Here is an 18,966-nt window from a genome sequence, read left to right as displayed (position 1 = left end):
ACATGCATACGATTTGTAAATGTTCACATCACAACAAATCAATAACAATTATTTTGTTTTTCTTTAACATTCTTGTTCACTTGCAATACCAAACCAATTAAGCTATAGACTGTAGGATATACAAATTAAATAAAAACTGCATGTCATTTAAGTTAGGCTATATAATGGGACAATGGTCACTTAGAAAATCCAAATAGCCTATTTGGATGTGTACATCTGTGACAATATCCGGTAAAACTGTTGAGGAATGTTAAGATACTGGTTTGGCACCATAGAATGCTCAGTTCTGCGTAGACTGCACTGTACACTGTTCTGCACTGCGGTGTTCACATGCACTTCCTTGTTTTGAACCACTTGTGAAGATGTTGATTCCGCTGATCTTCTCATTAGTTTTGAGCGCATTTTCCAGTGTTTTCTCGGCAGGTAAGTCAATATACAGCTAATTACATATGATTGATTGAATTGTTTCAGCGTGTCTTGCAATGCCCTTTTCAAACAGGTTTTGACATGCATATGTGCATATTCTGTCTGACGCTGTAGGCCTACAGATGGTTTTATTGAACTCGAGCGCAAAAAGAAATCAGTTAAGCGTAAACGTGTGCAATTTTACATTATGTGAAATCCAGACCAGCTGAAAGTGCAAGCATATGGCAATGCATCGGTGTTGTCTGTGAAAGAGTCTGGATCTTTTCAGTGAACGAATGAATGAATGAATGACCACTAAACCGGACGTTTTGTTCAGGGATCGGTCGGAACGAGCTGTTCCCTAAAACTATGCTTGAGCTGATTCTAAACATTTAGTGTAAATGCGTATAAACAGAGTGTTCCAATAATTTGACTGAGGGACGCAAAGAACTTACTTTAAAAACGAGAGCAGAAATACTAAAAATAAAACATCCTGATTGTATAAGTTTTAGAAAAAACGCGTTATAAACATAAGTGTGTGCTTAGCTTACACAGGATTTTTTTTTTAGGACGTGTTTGTTTACATGCATGTGATATGTCACGCGGGCGGGGATGGTGGAGGATCACGTCATGACGTATTAGCGTCATGACGTTTTGTTTAGTTTTTTTGCCCAGCATGGCTTAGTTTAGTTTTCCCATAGGAGTTTTCCTCAGATAGAATGACAAAGTCTAGTAATGCCGCCTTAAAAACTCATAACACGGAGGTATACAAAACGCAAGAATTAGCCTATTTTGTAAAAAATGTAATAAACCCAAATAACTACATCTAAAAATGATTGAAATGCAGCTTGTAAATTAATGTAGCCTACAATTAATGCAATACTGCAAATGACAACCAATCACGTCATGGGCAGTTTAGAATTATGAGACTTATTTACAGCATGCCTTCATCTTTGAAAATGTTTTACATTTTTTTCCTTGCATTTCATAATGAAATTGGACAAGCTCAGTGCAGACTAATTTTCTGCCAATTTTGATTGTGGGTAATTGGGAGATGTGAATGATACACTTGATGCATCTTTCAAAATATGCCGAAATAAGGATGCAAAATAAAGACCACCCTCCAAGGATCCTTCAAACTGATACGGCCTTCGATGTTGTTTCATGACATGGCAGCCTTATTATAGGATGCAGCCAGAAACACCCAAAATCTTTTAAATTACTGTAACTGTTTGAAGAACCGATTCATAGTTGCTCTTCCCCATCACTACAATGCAATCTTATCTTACCATGATTTAAAAGCTTATGTTCATTTCTTTGTATTCCCAGCGGAAGAGTTACGATTCTCTTCTTATTATGGGAGTCACATGGTTCTGCAGAAAGCCCCAGCCAAAGCAGTTGTGTGGGGATTTGGACAGACAGGAGCCAAGGTTGTGGTGTCATTGTCTGGACCACACGAAGTATCTGCACACTCTGTTCCTGTAATCAATGGTAAGTGTCATATGAGTCTTGTCATTTCAAACCTGTGTGACTGACTTTCTTCTGCGAAACATAAAAGGAGATAATTTAATGAATAATTTGGAATAATTCAGAACAATGACTGGCTTATTCTGGCTTCAATGTCTCACAGGTATTTGGCGCACAACTCTCAGTCCTGTGGAGGCCGGTGGTCCCTACATATTGACTGCATCTCAGAGTACAACTAACAGCTCAGTCACTCTTACAGATGTGCTCTTTGGAGACATCTGGTTATGTAGTGGACAAAGTAACATGGCATTCACTGTTGGTCAAGTGAGTAAATTTCTCTTAACTCTTAAAGTCGACATCTTTCAGATGTGTAGTTAACCCCAAAAATGTCTCTTGTTCTTCAAAAGTTGATCAATGCAACAGAGGAGCTGGCCGTGGCGTCTAAGTTCCCTGACGTGAGGATCTTCCAGGCTGCGTTGGAGAAGAGCGAGAAGGAACTAATTGATCTCGCAGGAGTGGAAATTCCTTGGTCCCGACCAACAGCGGGTATGGAATACCGAATACGTTCTTACAAATCAGCTAAAATGGGATATTTGTTGCATTCCTGTTTTATCTTAAGAATGATGTCCAACCTGTTTTTTGTTTTTTAGATGATAAATTGTTAGCAAAAGGTATGCATAACACTGTACGTTTCCCTGAAGAGAAATGTCTGTTTGTCTTTTTGTGCTCCTCATTCAAGAATTACTTGGTGGAAAGGAATTCAGCCATTTCTCTGCAGTTTGCTGGCTCTTTGGTCGCTATCTCTATGAGACACTGAAATATCCCATCGGACTAGTAGAGACGTGTTGGGGAGGCACACCTGTGGAAGCCTGGTCAACACCAAGGGCGCTTCACAAGTGTGGATTGAAGAGCTCAATGACCAGGTATAATACTGAAAGGAGGGATTTTTAAAGGAAAACCTTCAAAAGTTTGGTATAAGTAGGATTTCATTTAGGGGGGAAAGAAATTGATACTTTTTTTTCCGCAAGGATGCATTAAATTGATCAAAAGTGAGTGTGAAGATCTATAATGTTGATAATAATGTTTATAATGTTACAAAATATTTCTGTTTTAAATGGAACTTTCGATTCTTCAAAGACTCCCTTTCATAAAAAAAATATTTTAACAAAACTTGCAGAAAAAAAATCATGACTGTGTGTCTAGGTCATAAAAATATCAGAATATTTTACCTGTGTATGACAAGGTGGGTTTAGTTCAGGTTTAAACTCCCCAAAAAACTTTAATAAGTACCATACCAAACGTTAAATGAACTTTCTTGAAACCAACAAGCAGTACATTTCCAAGAACTTGGCACATTTTTTTAAACTACGTTTTTAAAATATTGTTCTTTTCTTTATTTTGAACACTCTTGTATAATACGTTATTGACCTACATAAGCAAATGTGGTTGAATGAATAGTTTGTAAAATACAGACTTGAATTGCTTCTCATTTAACTTTCTCAACTTTTGTACCTGAATTCACTACAGTGTTCCTTATAGCCCTCCGCCTGTGCAAAGTTACTTCTCGGGGAACATCTCTGCTAAATGGATGAGTTCAGTGCTGTGGAATGCCATGATCCATCCATTACTCAACATGACCATAACAGGAGCCATATGGTACCAAGGTAGTACTTCTCAGGTGAAGAATTATAGCCCTTTAAAACATGTGCAAAGACTTGCTATTTTTACCTTTGCTCTTTGTCTCAGGTGAGACTAATGCAGACTACAACAGGGATTTATACAACTGCTCTTTCCCTGCCATGATCGACGACTGGAGGATGGCTTTCCATGAAGGCTCAGATGGCCAAACTGCACTAGACTTCCCTTTTGGATTCGTACAGGTACTCTTAAATAGAGAGGCTGCCCACTGCAGAGCCAATGGGAGGAGCTTGACGTCCAGCTTCCCCTCGCTGGATGTAATGGGTGGAGCTAGATAACCAATAACACCCTAAACGTACTTAACTCCACCCATTACATCAAGAGAGTGGGATCTGGGTGTCATCTGGCTCTGCAGTGAGCACCACTTTCTTAAATAGTCAGTAATGGAAGGAAAGCTATATGTCATCAATACTTATAACGTGAAATTAAATTGAACTTCCATTTCATTTCTAGCTAAGCACATATCGCAAAAACGATCGGCTTGATGGGTTCAGAGAAATACGCTGGCATCAGACAGCAGACTATGGCTTTGCCCCTAATGAGCGCATGAAGAACACCTTTATGGCTGTTGCTATCGATGTACCTGATATAAAGTCCCCCTGGGGAAGGTGAGGAGGAGCAGAAACTGGTAGTTAAAGTGTTATTCCAATAGTTTAATGGAAGTGCTGGACTCTAACATGCTGATTTGCTTGTTTTTTGGGGGTTCAATAGTATCCACCCAGAGGATAAACAGGACGTGGCGTACAGACTTGTGCTAGGAGCAAGAGCTGTGGCCTATGGGGAGAAGAACGTGTCTTTCCAAGGACCTTTCCCTACTCAGGCCATGCTCAACCAGTCTTTCATTAGCATCGTGTTTAATCAGGATGTTAATGCCAGTCTTGGTGATGATTTTTTTGAGGTAAGATAACCTTCAAAAACATTCAAGTACATGGTCAATTAGAAAACTGTGATTTAAAAAAAATATTTTTTTATTCAAACAAGGGCTGGTTTTAAAGGTAGGGTAGGCAATGTTTTATATAAACACTATTTGTTATACTGGTGGAAACTCTCTTCACATCCTGATAGCAAGCAATAATAGAAGACGTCTAAATATTAAAACAATTATAATATTAAAAGTCTTCTGTGGAAAAAGATTTCATCCAATCTCTGTATTCGGTCCGAATGCAATTATAGGCTGTCCTACCTGCCTGTCAACCTAAGTATTTGCATACCTCCGTGCACCTGCTCGCGCTATTGCTATTGCTATTGCTAGCCTCTCCAAATTTCCCTACCCTTCCTTTAATATGAGAATGCTACTGTTGAACTTACCTTGACTGTGTATGTTTTCTTTTCTACCGTAGATCTGCTGCTCTGAGGATAAAATGTGTGAATCGGACAACAATTGGTTGCCTGCTCCCATTATAAAACATGGCTTAAATTATGTCTTTGTATCTAAACCACCATGTACAGCTGCTTCAATCACTGCGGTGCGTTATCTCTGGACAGACTGGCCCTGTCAATTTAAAGCCTGCCCCATCTACAGCTCTAATGGACTCTTACCTGCACCACCATTCATCCTGGCCATAACAAAACCGTGACCAGCAGTATACTGAACCATCATGTTTTAAAAATGTCTATTCATATCATGTAGAAGTGATATACAAATGTATGAATGAGTAAAATATAAGCTGGAAATGTCTGTAATTTGAACCTGACTGGAGAGCCATTTTACACAACTTCCACACAATCCAGTCAGTTTGCACTTTGAATGTGTCCTTTTTTGAAAGGTCACACTTTTTGTGTGGTATAATATTAAATACCACTGTGTCTAATGTTTGTTTCATAAATTGGTTGAGGTTTATTTTTGTTGTAAGTTTATTCAGTGGAGAATTCATATTATGATATTTTCATATATATATTGATTAATGAAATAAATCAATGTAAAGTGGAGTGTTATCCGGCACTAATCAGAAAGTATGATTTTCCTTTCACTGAGATGCAAAACAGAGAAAGAGGTCACACATTATTTTAATGGTCCACTTTAGACATTCTACTAACTATAAGTAACTTTGCAACTACATGTCAACTAACTCTCATTAGAGTATTAGTAGACTGTAGTAGACAGCTTGGGGTTAGTAGAATAAGCTGACATGTAGTTACAAAGTTACCAATAGTATTTTCTCCTTCACTGTAACGAGTGTATATTAATATTAATATATGTACCTGTTAACCTCAAAACTTCACAGCATTTATTCTCATTGGTCAGATTAATGAATGTCCCGAACAAATGTTTATTTATTCTTGAATATGTGGCCTCCATAGTCTATATACAAGGCCTTAACAAAGCTCTTGGACAATGGGGGCTCCTTGGCTCTCTTATTAGTAGGGCCCTGTGAGTGTGAAGACTCATTCAATACATTCTCACAATCTAACTACATTCAGTTTAGACTGCAAACTCTCATTCACAATAATGTTCATTTAGAAAGACATTTATATTAACAATAAAATGAACTTCTACCCAATAATAATGTTTGCTGCAGTTGTATTTATTTTAGCTGTACTGTTTAACAAAGTATTTGGACATTTTTTGGTGGAAACATGTTCAAAGTACGATTTAGAATGTAGATGGTCGACGCCGCCGGGTGATTAGTGTTCAATATATATAATAAGCTATTGTATATATACAATTAAAATATCAATGCAAGTATTTGTATACATAAATTCCTATAGAATTAGTAGCAGAGCAGAGGACAACAATATTAGTTTGTTAAGGTTAAAGTTGCATTCAGTCATTAACCTTATTAAAAAGGTTTTCATCTCACATGAGATAAATGGCCTCTGTCATATCAGTAGCCTAATAAAACTGTTTTATTGTACATGGAGCAGGTAACCGACATGTTGAGATCACACAACCAGCTCTACACCTGTTATTGGAGTCTATCCCTTGCTTAATTAACTGTGTTCAGTAATGGAAAGCAGTGGAAAGTGAAACTTTTAGCGTTTATGTGAAGTCCAAGACAAATCTCATATCAGGCAGCACAACAAAAATAGTTCTTGAGTGCATCTTTAATACATTTTGCTGTAACTTTCCAGCCATTGTGTCATATTTTATGACGTAGCTTAGCTATAGTCCAAATATCCTCTTCTGACTCCTCTAATAGGCTGAACTCACCACATTTACAAAAACACTAACAAAAAAAAAATCACTTTACAACCAAAAGTCTATGATAACCAACAGTAGACAGATCACTGTTAAATGGGCCTATAAATGGCCTATTCTAGTAGATGCGTGCATCCTATGACAAATTATGACATCCTTATATGTTATTTTACTTTTCAAATATCTCTAAACAGCCTAAAACGTCTTTAGAGTATATAAAATGACACTGATATTCAAACATGTTCTTTATGAGCCAGAGTGTACCGCCTTTTAGAGAATCTAGATTCTCAAATACAACGAAGTGTACTAGCGCCTCAAGTTGTTTTCTCAGCTCATTGATCTGAGCTGCGCATGCGCTGGGAGGCGTGTGTGCACGCGCATGTATGTAAACTAGCGGCCTGTTTCAGTTGGTGGTGACCGACGTATGTGTTTTTCTGTGGCGAAAAATCAGATTATACATACTTGTAAACATAAACAGGTAATTCATTTGATCATATAAAGCGCAAAGGGAATATGGTGACTATCACACAGCTTCATCGTCGGATGTTAGCTAATGCTAGATGTGAAATATAGCAGTTAGCACGTTAGCGTTAGCGGGTAACTTAACGTTACGTCCTCCAGCTTTTTGCAGCATTATACATAATCGCACGTGAGCTGTGAATCTTAACTTTGCACGGGAGTTACGCGAGCTGAATAATCGACAGTCCTTGCTGTGTGTTCATAAATACAGTATGACTCACTTCCAGAATTGGCATGTAACAGTTGTGTTGTTAGCGTGAGGCTTCAGCCACTTGGCTATCAACACTTCATTTGGTTACCGAGTAACGTTAGTTAAAAATGTGTTATTATTCAGGTTTAATGTGAAGACCAAGCGTTTCAAACATTATTATAGAGTTTTTATGTTATTAGGGTAGCGAACGCTACTATTTTTACTCAAAAGATGGCCGTGTCAAACTTTATTGATCAGGTTTGTTAATCTGTAACCTAACACCCCTGCCTTTCAGTGGTTAGGCACTTTTTAGGTGTTCAGCAATGACGGTTAACTAGTTTCCTTAATATTTTTGTGACAGTTGTATTGTTGATTAACACACTTACTGCAGTTCATAATGTGCAGTGGTGAAATCCATACAATATAATACCAAATTTACTATGCACAGAAGGTGGCAAAGAAGCGCTTCTGAAGTGGCAATTAGGTGTCTTCACACAGATTAATGCTGCTCAGAGGTGGCATTAATGCATGTACACACAATTTTTAACTGCATATTGTTAGGTGCTGAGATGGTTTGGAGCAGGGATATATTAGTCTGGCTTTTATGCTGCGGTATGTCTTTACACAGAACTGAGCAGCCTTAACTCGGCTGTGTGAAGATGCCTTAATAATTTAGCGTGATGCATCTTTACACAGCTGAGTTAAGGCTGCTCTGCGCCTACTCAAAATTCTGTGTGAAGATGCAAAGCAGCATAAAAGCCAGACTGAATTATGCCTGCTCTGACCCACCTAAGCCACTTGTTTAACAATATGCAGTTAAAATTGCTGTGTAAATGCATTTATGCCACCTCTGAGCAGCATTAAACAATCTGTATAAAGACATGTAATTGCCACTTCAGAAAAGCTTCTGTGCCACCTTTGCGGTGTAAATTCACCATGTTTTCCCATGGTGAAATATACTTTTCTCCAAGTGTCAAGATTCAGAATGGCACTGTATGTGGCAACTATTGTGTTTGTTGATTTGAATCGTCTGTGTCCCCTAATAGCAGCCCTGCCCCGACGCGGCCCAACCCCAAGCGGAGCCGTCATGTGGCAGGAGGCCCGCAAACATGAGCGGAAACTGCGCGGGATGATGGTGGACTACAAGCGGCGTGGGGAGAGACGCAGAGAGTACTATGAGAAAATCGTAAGTCAAAAGACAAAAGTCTGTGACCTTGACATGACTTTCATGCTTTGTTTTCTGTGCACAGCTTAATCCTGGTACTGGACAGAGGCTTTTGAATGAAGAAACGCATTTCTCTTGTTCTGTGTAGAAAAAGGATCCAGCCCAGTTCCTGCAGGTTCATGGTCGAGCGTACAAAATCCACCTGGATTCAGCTGTGGCCCTGGCAGCTGAGAGTCCCATCAACATGTATGTCACTTGCATGCAGATCAGTCTGCATAAATGTTCATAGTTCTCACACCTACATAAAACCAGCCCATTTTAAGGGGTTTTCTTGGAAAACTGTCACAACTTCATCTTATGTTCTAACAGGATGCCTTGGCAAGGAGATACCAACAACATGATTGATAGATTTGATGTGAGGGCACACTTGGACTACATCCCCACCTATACGCCACCTCTCCTGAACACTACGTGAGTAGTCTGATCTTAACCCTTTAGAACCTGAAGCTAAAATAGGTGTTTTTCACATAATTTGATTTTTTTTTTGACTGTAAAATTCTAAAACAATGTGCTATCTTCATGTGCAAGGTGTCATCTTTTTCAGAAAAAGATAAGCTTTCAACAAATTACACTTATTGACCATTATTGTGTGTGGTGAGTTTGTAAATAGAATTTAAATAGACAAAAAAAAAAAAAAACCGAGTGTAAATTTACTGATTTTTATTTAGTAAAAAAAACCAGAAAAAATCATGAATGAAAGAAACTAACACTTTAAAGTTGAAAAATTAACTAGAATACATATATACAAGTCTTTTTTGTGACATTGGGTTGCATAGTTTTCATTTAGGATGCTTTTTGTCATACAGGCACACATACAAATGCATGCACACATACACATGCACGCACTACATGCTTAGATACGTGAAAGAGTAATGGCCATCCGCCTCCCAAATTTCATTAAAAATCATCCCAATCCCCTCTTCTGCTGTCTAACACTTATTTTGCCATGTATTTGTTTGTTTCTTTTATTATTTTATGCAATCCAAAACACTCTAACCTGCCGCGCGTCGTATCTCTCTGTTCAAATCCTTCCATCCCGCGCTGCTGTCATTTGTAGACGGAAAGCATGACATTACCGTAATAAGCCGTATATTGGCGAAAAGCGCATGATGTCTACTTTCAGGAACTATTTGAATTATTTTGATAGTGCAAACGGTTGAAGAGTTACAGTGACATGAATACAGCTTGGTTGGCTGTGTCGTCATCGACGACACATCCGGTTTTAAAGGGTTAATGCATCTCATGTTGGAAAATAAATATACAAATAAACAGGCACAGTGTATTATTATTGATTTTTCAATTTAACTCTAGTACTTCTCATTTAGGGGTCACACTTGTGATCCTCGGCAGTCAAAACAGACCAAAGACAATAGGGATTCTGTTCCAGCATTATTTCTTTCTTAATATGTAGGATTTTCAGGGGATTTCGTGGTACTAGACAGTATTCACCTCTAAATGATGCACTATTTATTTCTATATAAAATAATTAAAATGTATGATATTTGTATTTCATATTATTTTAATTCATAATATGACTGTTCATTATTTTAATCATAAGTAATTCTTGTTGCTTATAAGATTATTTACAGACATAACTATTTTTTTTGTTTTGCATTTGGATATATATTTAGACATTGTCAAGTACTGCTTTGTTTTGTAGACACCCAAAAAATTGCTCTTCATTTTTATATTTCCCATTAATTTCCTATGGTTGTCATTTTGGACCATGAAGATCACAGTGTGACTTTAAGACCATTTAAACTTTTCTAATCATGTTCACATTTTTGTTTTTCAATTGAAAATGTAACATTTCTGGTCTAAAATGACTGTAGACCACCAGAAGATGTTAAAATTATGCAGAACTGGTTGCTACTTTGTGTCATTGTTGATAGAGCTCATTGTTTCTTTCACAGCACCCCAGAGCAGGAATCAGAGGAGAGGAAGTGCAATTATGAACGCTATAGAGGTCTGGTGCAGAATGACTTCGCGACCAGTGAGTCCCCTTTAACTTTAGCATGCTTCAATCACATTTTGACCCGTGTAATGTGACTAGATGCCATTGATCCACTTGGAAGAACCCACAAAAATGTTCTTGTCATTTTATAGTCTCTGAGGAGCAGTGTTTGTACCAGATCTATGTGGATGAACTCTACGGTGGCCTACAGAAACCAAATGAGGATGAAAAGAAAAAGTATGATCTTATGAATCAGTAGTTACCAAATGTATGCCTGAAAAAACATTCAGTTAGAAGGATCACATCTTATGTTTTTCTCTGTTAGACTCTCTGAGAAGAAAGCTCAGATCGGTTATACATACGAGGACAGCACAGTGACTGAACCAGATGAAGAGGCGGAGAAGGGGAACGAGGAGGACTCAGAAAACAGCGATTCTGAGGAAGACGAAGTCATTCCTGACATTGGTGTGTCCTTCGTGTACAATAAACACTTCCTGTTGGGACAATGCTTGTTTTATGATATACTGACACTCTAGATATGTGATTTACTTAAATAGGGTATAGAAGGTAACCAATGTGTGTGAATGCTTTCTCATGTTGTAGATGTTGAGGTGGATGTAGATGAACTGACCCCAGAGCAGGTGACGGAGATTAACAAGATGGGCACCACTTACGGCATGGCAGAGGGGGACTTTGTATGGTTCGTTCACGCATTCTTCAGCTAAACCATTATAAAGCAAATTGATTGTTATATTGATTGACTCTTAGGGTGCTTTCACGCTTGCACTTTTGGTGCGCACTTCGGTCCGATTGAGGCAGAAGAGTTCAGTTTATCTGGGTGATGAACGGGTACCCACAAACCGTACCCGAGTCTTCATAAACAGGGTGGTCTGGGGTACGGTTCGCTGCTGAAATGAACTCAATTATACTTAATCGCGGACGTGAACCACTGTTGATGACGTGGGGTAAACTGCTGCTTCTTTAGGGTGTGTTCACACTCTGCATGTTTGGTTGGATTAAAACCTCCTCGCAGCAGATCTTGATGGATTCCTGATGCTGTTTTGACTCCTTTACACATTTTATAAGCTCTTCACAAGTTCTCAGCTGGTCAAAATACTATCATATGTAACTACACACATACAATGAGCGCATTTAGCCCAGAACACAGCATCATTTTGGATGTTTGGTAAGTCCCGTCACAAAATATACTCAATAAAAGCCCCAAAAAACGATCAGGTTGTGAACACATCCCTATGCCTTTAAGTCCGGTGTTAAAATGCTGACCATTTATTTTGGTCCGGTCCGGACCAAACAAACCAAGTGAACAGAATTACAAGTGTGAACACACCCTTTCATGATGTGTTCTGCAGTTTAGACCCAAATAATTTAGTGTGAACACAGTCCAGTAGGGGGAGGGGGGAGCAATCAAACTCGAAGTCTGACCAGGCAATCTAAACAAGTGTGAAAGCACCCGTAATGAACACACTGTATTTTTCTTGTAATTCTTCTATAAAAAAACAAAAACATGAACTGTAGTTAAAGTCTGATGTGTCTTTGTGGCAGGATGTTGAGGAAGGACAAGGAGGAAGTGGAGGCCATTAAGCATGCTAAAGCACTGGAAGCAGAGAAGGCCATGTACTCTGTATGGGCAGAAGCTTTTCAACTGTTCTTCTCTCCCATTAAGTTGTTTGTGTTTGATATTCGTATTGGTAACACTGTATTGTTGCTTTGCTTCCATCAGGGCCGGCGGTCTCGCAGACAGCGAAGAGAGTTTAGAGAGAAGTATATGAAAGGCCGGCAGATCAGCCCACCAAGGTAACAGCACCACAAATATGAGCTACAAGTTTTTAGATAGGTGACAAAGTTTTAATGTTTTTACTCATAAATAATAATCCAAGACTTATTAGTAGCTGATAATTGCAAAACATTTGCTGATGTTTTGCTTTGAAAATGTATTAACTGAAATTAATGTGAATTTCAAAAACAGCTATGCCAGAAGAGACAGTCCTACATACGACCCCTACAAACGGTAAGTGTTTTTGATAGATTTATATTTTTGAATGATGTAAAAATTTGCACAAAAACCATTACAATTCTGGTTGCATCTATATTAAAATTCTGGCCTATACTGATAAACATGGTGTAGCTGATAACCAATAAATGGCCATTATTAAAAAGTATATAGTATTTTGTCTAAAAAACTTAAAATCAATTTTAAATGCAAGTGAATATAGTGTTAAATTGATATTTTCTGAAGATTACATTTAACAGTGTTAAGTTATTAGTGTTTTTAAAGATTCATTTTGAGGGTTAAAGGTTGGCAAAGTTAATCAAGGTCAAAATAGGGTAAATGACAATGCACAATACAATATGACCAATGATGATGATAAATAAAAAAACTCCACCATCGATAATTGCTATGGGACAGATATATTGTGCATTACTGATTACAATTACATATTCTACATTTGAAAGAAATTCCTTCTTTTATTCACAATTTGACCAAAAGTGACAATGATGAAGTTTATAAAATCACAAAAGATTTCTACGTAAAAATAAATGTCGTTCTTTTAAACTTTCTATTCATCCTGAAAAAAAATGTATCCCTGTTTCCACAAAAATATTAAACAGCCTAATTGCACAAAATCATATTAGAATGTAATGAGGCCAAACCTTTGAACAGTAATGTACATCATGTATTAATCTTGCGTAATAGCGTCTTGCTACTCTCTCGTTTCTCTCCTTCATGTCCCAGGCCAGAGTCAGACTCAAGTTCCGAGTCACGCTCTCGTTCCCGAACCCCAGGCAATGATAAGATCACCTTCATCACCAGCTTTGGGGGCAGTGAGGATGAGGGAGCCACAGCTGCACAACCTCCGCCTGCAGCGGCGTCTAGCCAAACCTCCTCCAACACTGCAGGTCATAGCAGGGGCTCCCGGTCGGTAACTTCCCCTTTCTACTCTCTGGCTCCTTAGTGGCTTTTTCTCCATTTATTTATTAGCGTGTTCAGCTGTGATAGCATGTAGTCCACTGTGCGAAGAGAATTGCCACAGGTTGAGCTTTAAAATGATTGGTGATATGGTTGAGAGAGAGCCAGCCAATATCAGAGTTGGTTTTTTAGTCTGTTGATGATATTTTGTGGCATATTCAGGGTTAAAAACAGCTTGGAATCATTTAATCCTGAGAACTAGAAGCTCTTTGGCTTGTCTTGTGATTTAATCGGTTTTAGAGGTTTCTCATAATAACATAGCGCTTTGTGTATATCTTTCAGCCGAAGACGCTCTTCCTCCAGTCACTCATCCTCTTCCTCCCGCTCCTCTTCGCACCGGTCCTCGCGCTCATCCTCACGTTCCCGTCGGAGTCGTCGTTCTCGCGGGGGCAGGGACCGGGACAGCCGTTACTCCAGGTCTCGATCTCGCTCTCGACGGCGGTCTGACTCTCGTTCACGGCAGCGCAGCGGAGGAGTTGGCTCGAGGAGACGATACGACAGGACGAGGTCTCGTTCCACGGATCGAGGTAGAGACAGAAACCGAGAAAGAGACCGTGACCGGGATAGGGGGAGGCGCTACACGGGCCGTAGACGAACCAGGCAAGGAACTTCCTTGAATTCAAGACTTTGTACATTCTTTGATTGAAAAAATGTGTAATTTGTCTTTGGTGAATTTGATCGGATGAAACACTCCCTCCCTCAGGTCTCGCTCGCGTTCACGTTCGGGTGATCGTTACCAGCGTCGGAGTCGCAGCTCTGCGTACAGGAGGGGTGGCAGCGTCAGTCAAAGCCCCTCACACTCGCCTGCGATCAGCCACAGCCCCTCCCCCTCCTCACATTCTGCTACGCCTGCTTCTGCAGACAAGCTGAGAAAGTAAGTTGCGAAAGAACGTCAGGGATGTGATTTCCATATTTTCTACCCTGAGAAATATGAACCATATGAATTGTGAAAATTGCTACATGTCTGTCTTGTCAAAAAAAACACATTAATTTTACTCAAGAGGCCCAAACTGAGCAGTTGTTATTTATTTGGCCAGAAAATAAGATGAAATTCTGATAGCTTGCAATGTAAATCATTTAAATATTTTTAACAGTATAGCAGACTAATACAAAATGCATGTAATTATCAGTTGTCACTCTATATCTCCCAATAATATGTCTAAGTATGATATTTACCTGCTTAGTTTTATGATCAAAGCTGTTGCATAAAACTAAGCAAAGTATATAATTCAATGAACTACAATAATGATTCAGAGATTTACAGATAAACACTCTTTTAAAGCCTAATGTATCATATTTGGTATATTTTAACATGAATTGAAACCCAAGTTGCTTCAGTCTAGTAAGTGTTCATTTAGAAATACTACTTGCAATATAGAAGTTATTCCTACAATACCTTATAAAAATATGTAGCAATTTCACAGCAAAAAGACCTGAAAGCGGGTGTTTTTAGAATAATACTTAAAAGGCCTTTTACTTGCAAAAAAAATAATAATTATCAATCAGATGTTAGAAGACATGTAGATTGTCTACAACTGGTTTTTCAGCAGTTTTGATCGTATTAATAATTTAGAGGCTTTAGAAATTTGCAGCTCAATACTTTATTATTGTCTTAAGCTGATCCACATGCCTGAAAAGTGACAACTGACAAAATGTTCTTATTTTTCTCTCTCGTAGGCCTGAAACTCCGGGTGGTAAAGAGACTGGAGCTGCCAAAGTCAGTAAGAATTTGATATATCTCGATTTGTTGCTAAAGACTCCGCCTCCCTCACCCCTGACAGGCTGATGCAGTTAACAATCAGGCTGGGGCTCCTGCCCATCTCTCGGCTCTTCAGAGAGCCGTTCTCATTTGAAATGTGTGTGATTGGCTGTCCACTTGGTGATCAACTGCCCTCTGTTTGCAGAACGGCAGCCATATCTGAACTTACCTGACTGTTTTTTTTGGTATGCGTGTAAGAAAGAGGCCGGGAGTGACCAGCGTTATCTCTAAAGAACACGATATTTCTGTGTGCTCTTCTTTGGAACCGTTATAGTTTTCTCTTCTATTTAAGGAAATGATACATGCACTTCTCATTTATTTAACTAAGTATAATTATCTGAATGATGGGCTGTTGATAGACACCAATGAATGGGAAAACTTCAAAGGAATAATGGTTCCTAGCCGGTTTGCCCTGAGTTTCCCAGCTCAGGTGTTGCTTCTGTCCCGGGCTTGTCAAGACAGGCAGAGCAACTTCACTCGCTCGCACACCTAAACACACCTGCATAAGTCAATACACATTTTCCTTGTATGTAAAGGTTGAACAGCTTTCTGCAATGGCTAAAGTTGCTGCCATTTTGTAACTGTTCCATCGAGTTGGTGCATCTGACCCGGAGAGGAGACGAGTCAACTGTTCTGTACTGTTCAAAATGGCTGCCTTCATTTGTCTGTTCACACCTTTCCATATACCTAAAAATACATCCAGAACATAAAAATCACAGGCGTTTCTGCGTAACGGGACCACCTAGTGCTATTCAACATGCAGAATAATAAATGATCTGTATGTAGTTTAAAAACTCTCTCGTATTTCTGCATGACGTGACACGAGCTTAACCTAGTAAATTAGATGTCTTGTTGTCAGTCGCTGTTCTTTGCCTGAACAAGAGCTTTCCCATCCTGCTTGTTCTAAAGTCTTTGTGTCCATTGCAGCCCAAGATGACCCCTCAAGAGAAGCTCAAAATCCGAATGCAGAAGGCCCTAAACAAACAATGTGAGTTACTCATTCAGGCATCCAGGAACCAACATCTCGTACAATATTTACGCCAAGAATTATATATCGGTACCATATCGGTTAGCATTTATTTATCAGTCGGAATTGGACATTTAAGTGTACACTATGTAACTTTTGGCCCTCTAGCAATTAAACAACAAAACTGCATGTATTTTGCTTAAGAACGTTGTTTTAGTTGTGCTTCGGCACTGTGTGGATGAATATGGGTCTTACTCATTTTATCTATTTACTTATACTGAATAATACAGAATTTTAATTACGTGTGTGTGTGTGCAGGTTTGGCTATACCTGTTGAGGGCCTAATGTCCTCACGTATATAGTGAAATATTATGACAACCAACTAGTGAGGACATTTTCACTAGTAGTTAAAAAAGCGTATAAATCGCTTTTTTTAAATCTAGTGATTTGCTCGTTTCTGTGATGGTTGGTTTAGGGATAGGACATAGAAAATATCATTAACGTTATATAAAATCAATGCAAGTCTATGCAATGTCCTTACTAATATAGTGAAACAAACATGTGCTGTGTGTTAATTAAGGTTCAATAATTTGACTAGACATGAGGCATTAATGTAATAGCTTTTTTGTTTGATCTTATCTTTGGACCCTCTCTGTTTTTAAGTCTGATCAAAAATACTGCAAAAAACTGTGATATTACGAAATATTACTACGACGATTAAATGTATAATTTATTCCTGTGATGCAAAGCTGAATTTTCAGCATCATTACTTCATTCAGTGTCACATGATCCTTCAGAAATTATTCTAATATGATGATTTGCTGCTCGTGAAACATTTCTTATCACACTTAAAAACAGTTTTGCTGCTTATTTTTGTGAAACCGTGATGCATTTTTCCTGGATTCTTTGATGAAAAGAAAGAATTAATTTAAAATGGAAATGTTTTGTTACTTTACTGTCACCTTTGATCAATTTAACGCATCCATGCTGAGTAAAAGCATTCAAAATCTTACTGACCCAAAGGTTTTGAATAGTAGTGTATACCACATGTTTCTAAGCTATGCGAAAGACATCTGAAATAAAAGCCTGTTGACCCTGCCTCACTCTCTGCTTTCACCTTCATCAGCCAAGGCGGATAAGAAGGCAGCGCAAGCCAAGATCCAGCAACAAGAGAACAAGCGGCAGGTAAAAGCATGGGTGTACATTTGGTATGTGTGGGTGGGGAGTTCCAGGTAGTTCTGAACTTTAACACTCATGCTTTTTCCCCCTCCCATCACAGGAACGAGAAGGAGTTCTTCGCGCAATGGCACGGAAAATACGCATGAAGTGAGTCCCAACATGTATATACATGTGCAACGTGTTCATGTTGTGGGAACTGTCCTCTCGGTTTGCAACGGAGAAGATACAGTTTGGTCATTGTTTGGTCTTGTAGGGAGCGGGAGCGGCGGGAAAAAGAAAGGGATGAATGGGAGAGGCAGTATGGACGTCAGAGTCACTCGCCCTCTCCCAACGCTAAACACGGTGAGTTTACATCCCACCAAAGAATCCCATCTCCGTACAGTGATACTTGATGTTATCATCCACATAATGAAAGAATTTGTGGAATTAATTGTGCTCTATGGTAAAGGATTCTGTAGGGTAATAAAACTTATGAACAAACAAACTCATGAAGAAGATTCTAATCATAAATCTTGAACAACCCACAGGTCGAGACTACGGCTCATCTAGAAGGTATGCAGAAACCAGTTTGGACCAGCCACACTTGTCCATTTGATCTAAACGCACTGCCGTTCAGGCTCATTTCAACCATTTCTACTGTCTTCCTCAACAGGAGATCACGCTCAAGATCACGGAGTCCGCATTACCGGCACTGAAGAATCGGCTGATAAAACACAAGACATTTTAGGAGTGAATGCTGAACAGAATGGCAAGAGTTTACATGCAAGTTGGGGAAAAATTACCAATAAAATTCATTTCACTCACTTCAGCTTCGTACATCTTCTGAAGGTTGCAATGGAAACAAATAAAAGTAATTTCTAAAATGTGAAAATGAACACCACCATGCTCTAAAAACACATTTTGCCTCGATGTCTTGATATTTTACAGCAAGGGTTCCCAGGAATGCTTAAAGCTGCTATGATTCTAATCAAGCTTTGCTGATTGAGTTGATCTGTGTTGAGTTTTGTGACACAAGATTGGGATGGACCTAATCTCTCCCTTGTGTCTCATGCTCTATTTTAAGATGGAGTTCCCCCAAAAATGCAAATACTGTCATTTACTCACTCTCATATTGTTCTAAACTCGCATGACTGACTTTTTGTGAAACACGTCATTCTGCCTAAGGTGTTTTATGGGGAAAAGAAAGTCAGTGAGGGTGAATAAATGACAGACTTGGTTTTTGGGGTGGGGGTAAACGTTGAATCTGCCCATTTTACCTCATAATTTGTAAATAATCCCTTCATTAAAGAGCGAGGAAAAAATCTTTTACAGAAAACGCAGATTCTAAATGCTCATAATCTTTTTCACTCAGCAATGTAAATGTCTAGTGGTTATTTCTTGCATTGGAAACAATCATCGATGGTCACAGATTTTTGACATTGAAATAAAAAGCTAATCATGATTAAAAAACCGTTGGTTTGTGTGTGTGTTTTCCC

The 18,966-nt window shown here is 38.8% G+C and overlaps 2 protein-coding genes across 3 annotated transcripts; both read left to right on the top strand.

The window, feature by feature from the left end:
* The first annotated feature begins 218 nt into the window (after positions 1-218).
* Positions 219-5,523, top strand: siae (sialic acid acetylesterase). Its single transcript, XM_084409357.1, has 10 exons — positions 219-423; positions 1,735-1,896; positions 2,036-2,196; positions 2,280-2,418; positions 2,612-2,795; positions 3,400-3,536; positions 3,619-3,752; positions 4,024-4,178; positions 4,282-4,468; positions 4,911-5,523. Exons 1-10 carry the CDS (start codon positions 363-365, stop codon positions 5,145-5,147), a joined length of 1,557 nt encoding a protein of 518 aa, XP_084265483.1. The 5' UTR covers positions 219-362; the 3' UTR covers positions 5,148-5,523.
* Positions 5,524-7,051: 1,528 nt separating this feature from the next.
* clasrp (CLK4-associating serine/arginine rich protein) lies at positions 7,052-18,940 on the top strand. 2 transcript variants are annotated; one of them, XR_014627356.1, is made up of 21 exons: positions 7,052-7,187; positions 8,465-8,604; positions 8,732-8,829; positions 8,953-9,054; positions 10,557-10,636; positions 10,750-10,834; positions 10,923-11,062; positions 11,201-11,297; positions 12,161-12,239; positions 12,339-12,412; positions 12,585-12,626; positions 13,353-13,535; positions 13,869-14,186; positions 14,290-14,460; positions 15,264-15,307; positions 16,273-16,333; positions 17,439-17,497; positions 17,592-17,638; positions 17,745-17,833; positions 18,019-18,043; positions 18,144-18,940. XR_014627356.1 is itself a non-coding variant. In XM_084408733.1 (21 exons), the coding sequence occupies exons 2-21, from the start codon at positions 8,506-8,508 to the stop codon at positions 18,184-18,186; spliced, it is 1,932 nt and encodes a 643-aa protein (XP_084264859.1). In that variant the 5' UTR covers positions 7,052-7,187; positions 8,465-8,505; the 3' UTR covers positions 18,187-18,940. The 2 variants fall into 2 exon arrangements, 1 of the variants encoding a protein (XP_084264859.1); XM_084408733.1 differs by having other exon boundaries at positions 15,264-15,303.
* The last annotated feature ends 26 nt before the right edge of the window (positions 18,941-18,966 follow it).

Source organism: Rutilus rutilus (assembly GCF_951802725.1).
Source record: "Rutilus rutilus genome assembly, chromosome: 5".
NCBI lineage: Eukaryota > Metazoa > Chordata > Actinopteri > Cypriniformes > Leuciscidae > Rutilus > Rutilus rutilus.
This window is presented reverse-complemented; position numbering and strand designations above follow the sequence as displayed.

Excerpts from the sequence above, each read along its gene's own strand:
- clasrp (XM_084408733.1), top strand. The coding sequence starts at position 8,506 with ATGTGGCAGGAGGCCCGCAAACATGAGCGGAAACTGCGCGGGATGATG. Across the intron at positions 8,605-8,731 it reads GAGAGTACTATGAGAAAATC|AAAAAGGATCCAGCCCAGTT; the intron begins GTAAGTCAAAAG and ends TGTTCTGTGTAG. Across the intron at positions 12,240-12,338 it reads CAGAGAAGGCCATGTACTCT|GGCCGGCGGTCTCGCAGACA; the intron begins GTATGGGCAGAA and ends TGCTTCCATCAG.
- siae (XM_084409357.1), top strand. The coding sequence starts at position 363 with ATGTTGATTCCGCTGATCTTCTCATTAGTTTTGAGCGCATTTTCCAGT. Across the intron at positions 2,197-2,279 it reads TGGCATTCACTGTTGGTCAA|TTGATCAATGCAACAGAGGA; the intron begins GTGAGTAAATTT and ends GTTCTTCAAAAG. Across the intron at positions 2,419-2,611 it reads TTGGTCCCGACCAACAGCGG|AATTACTTGGTGGAAAGGAA; the intron begins GTATGGAATACC and ends TCCTCATTCAAG.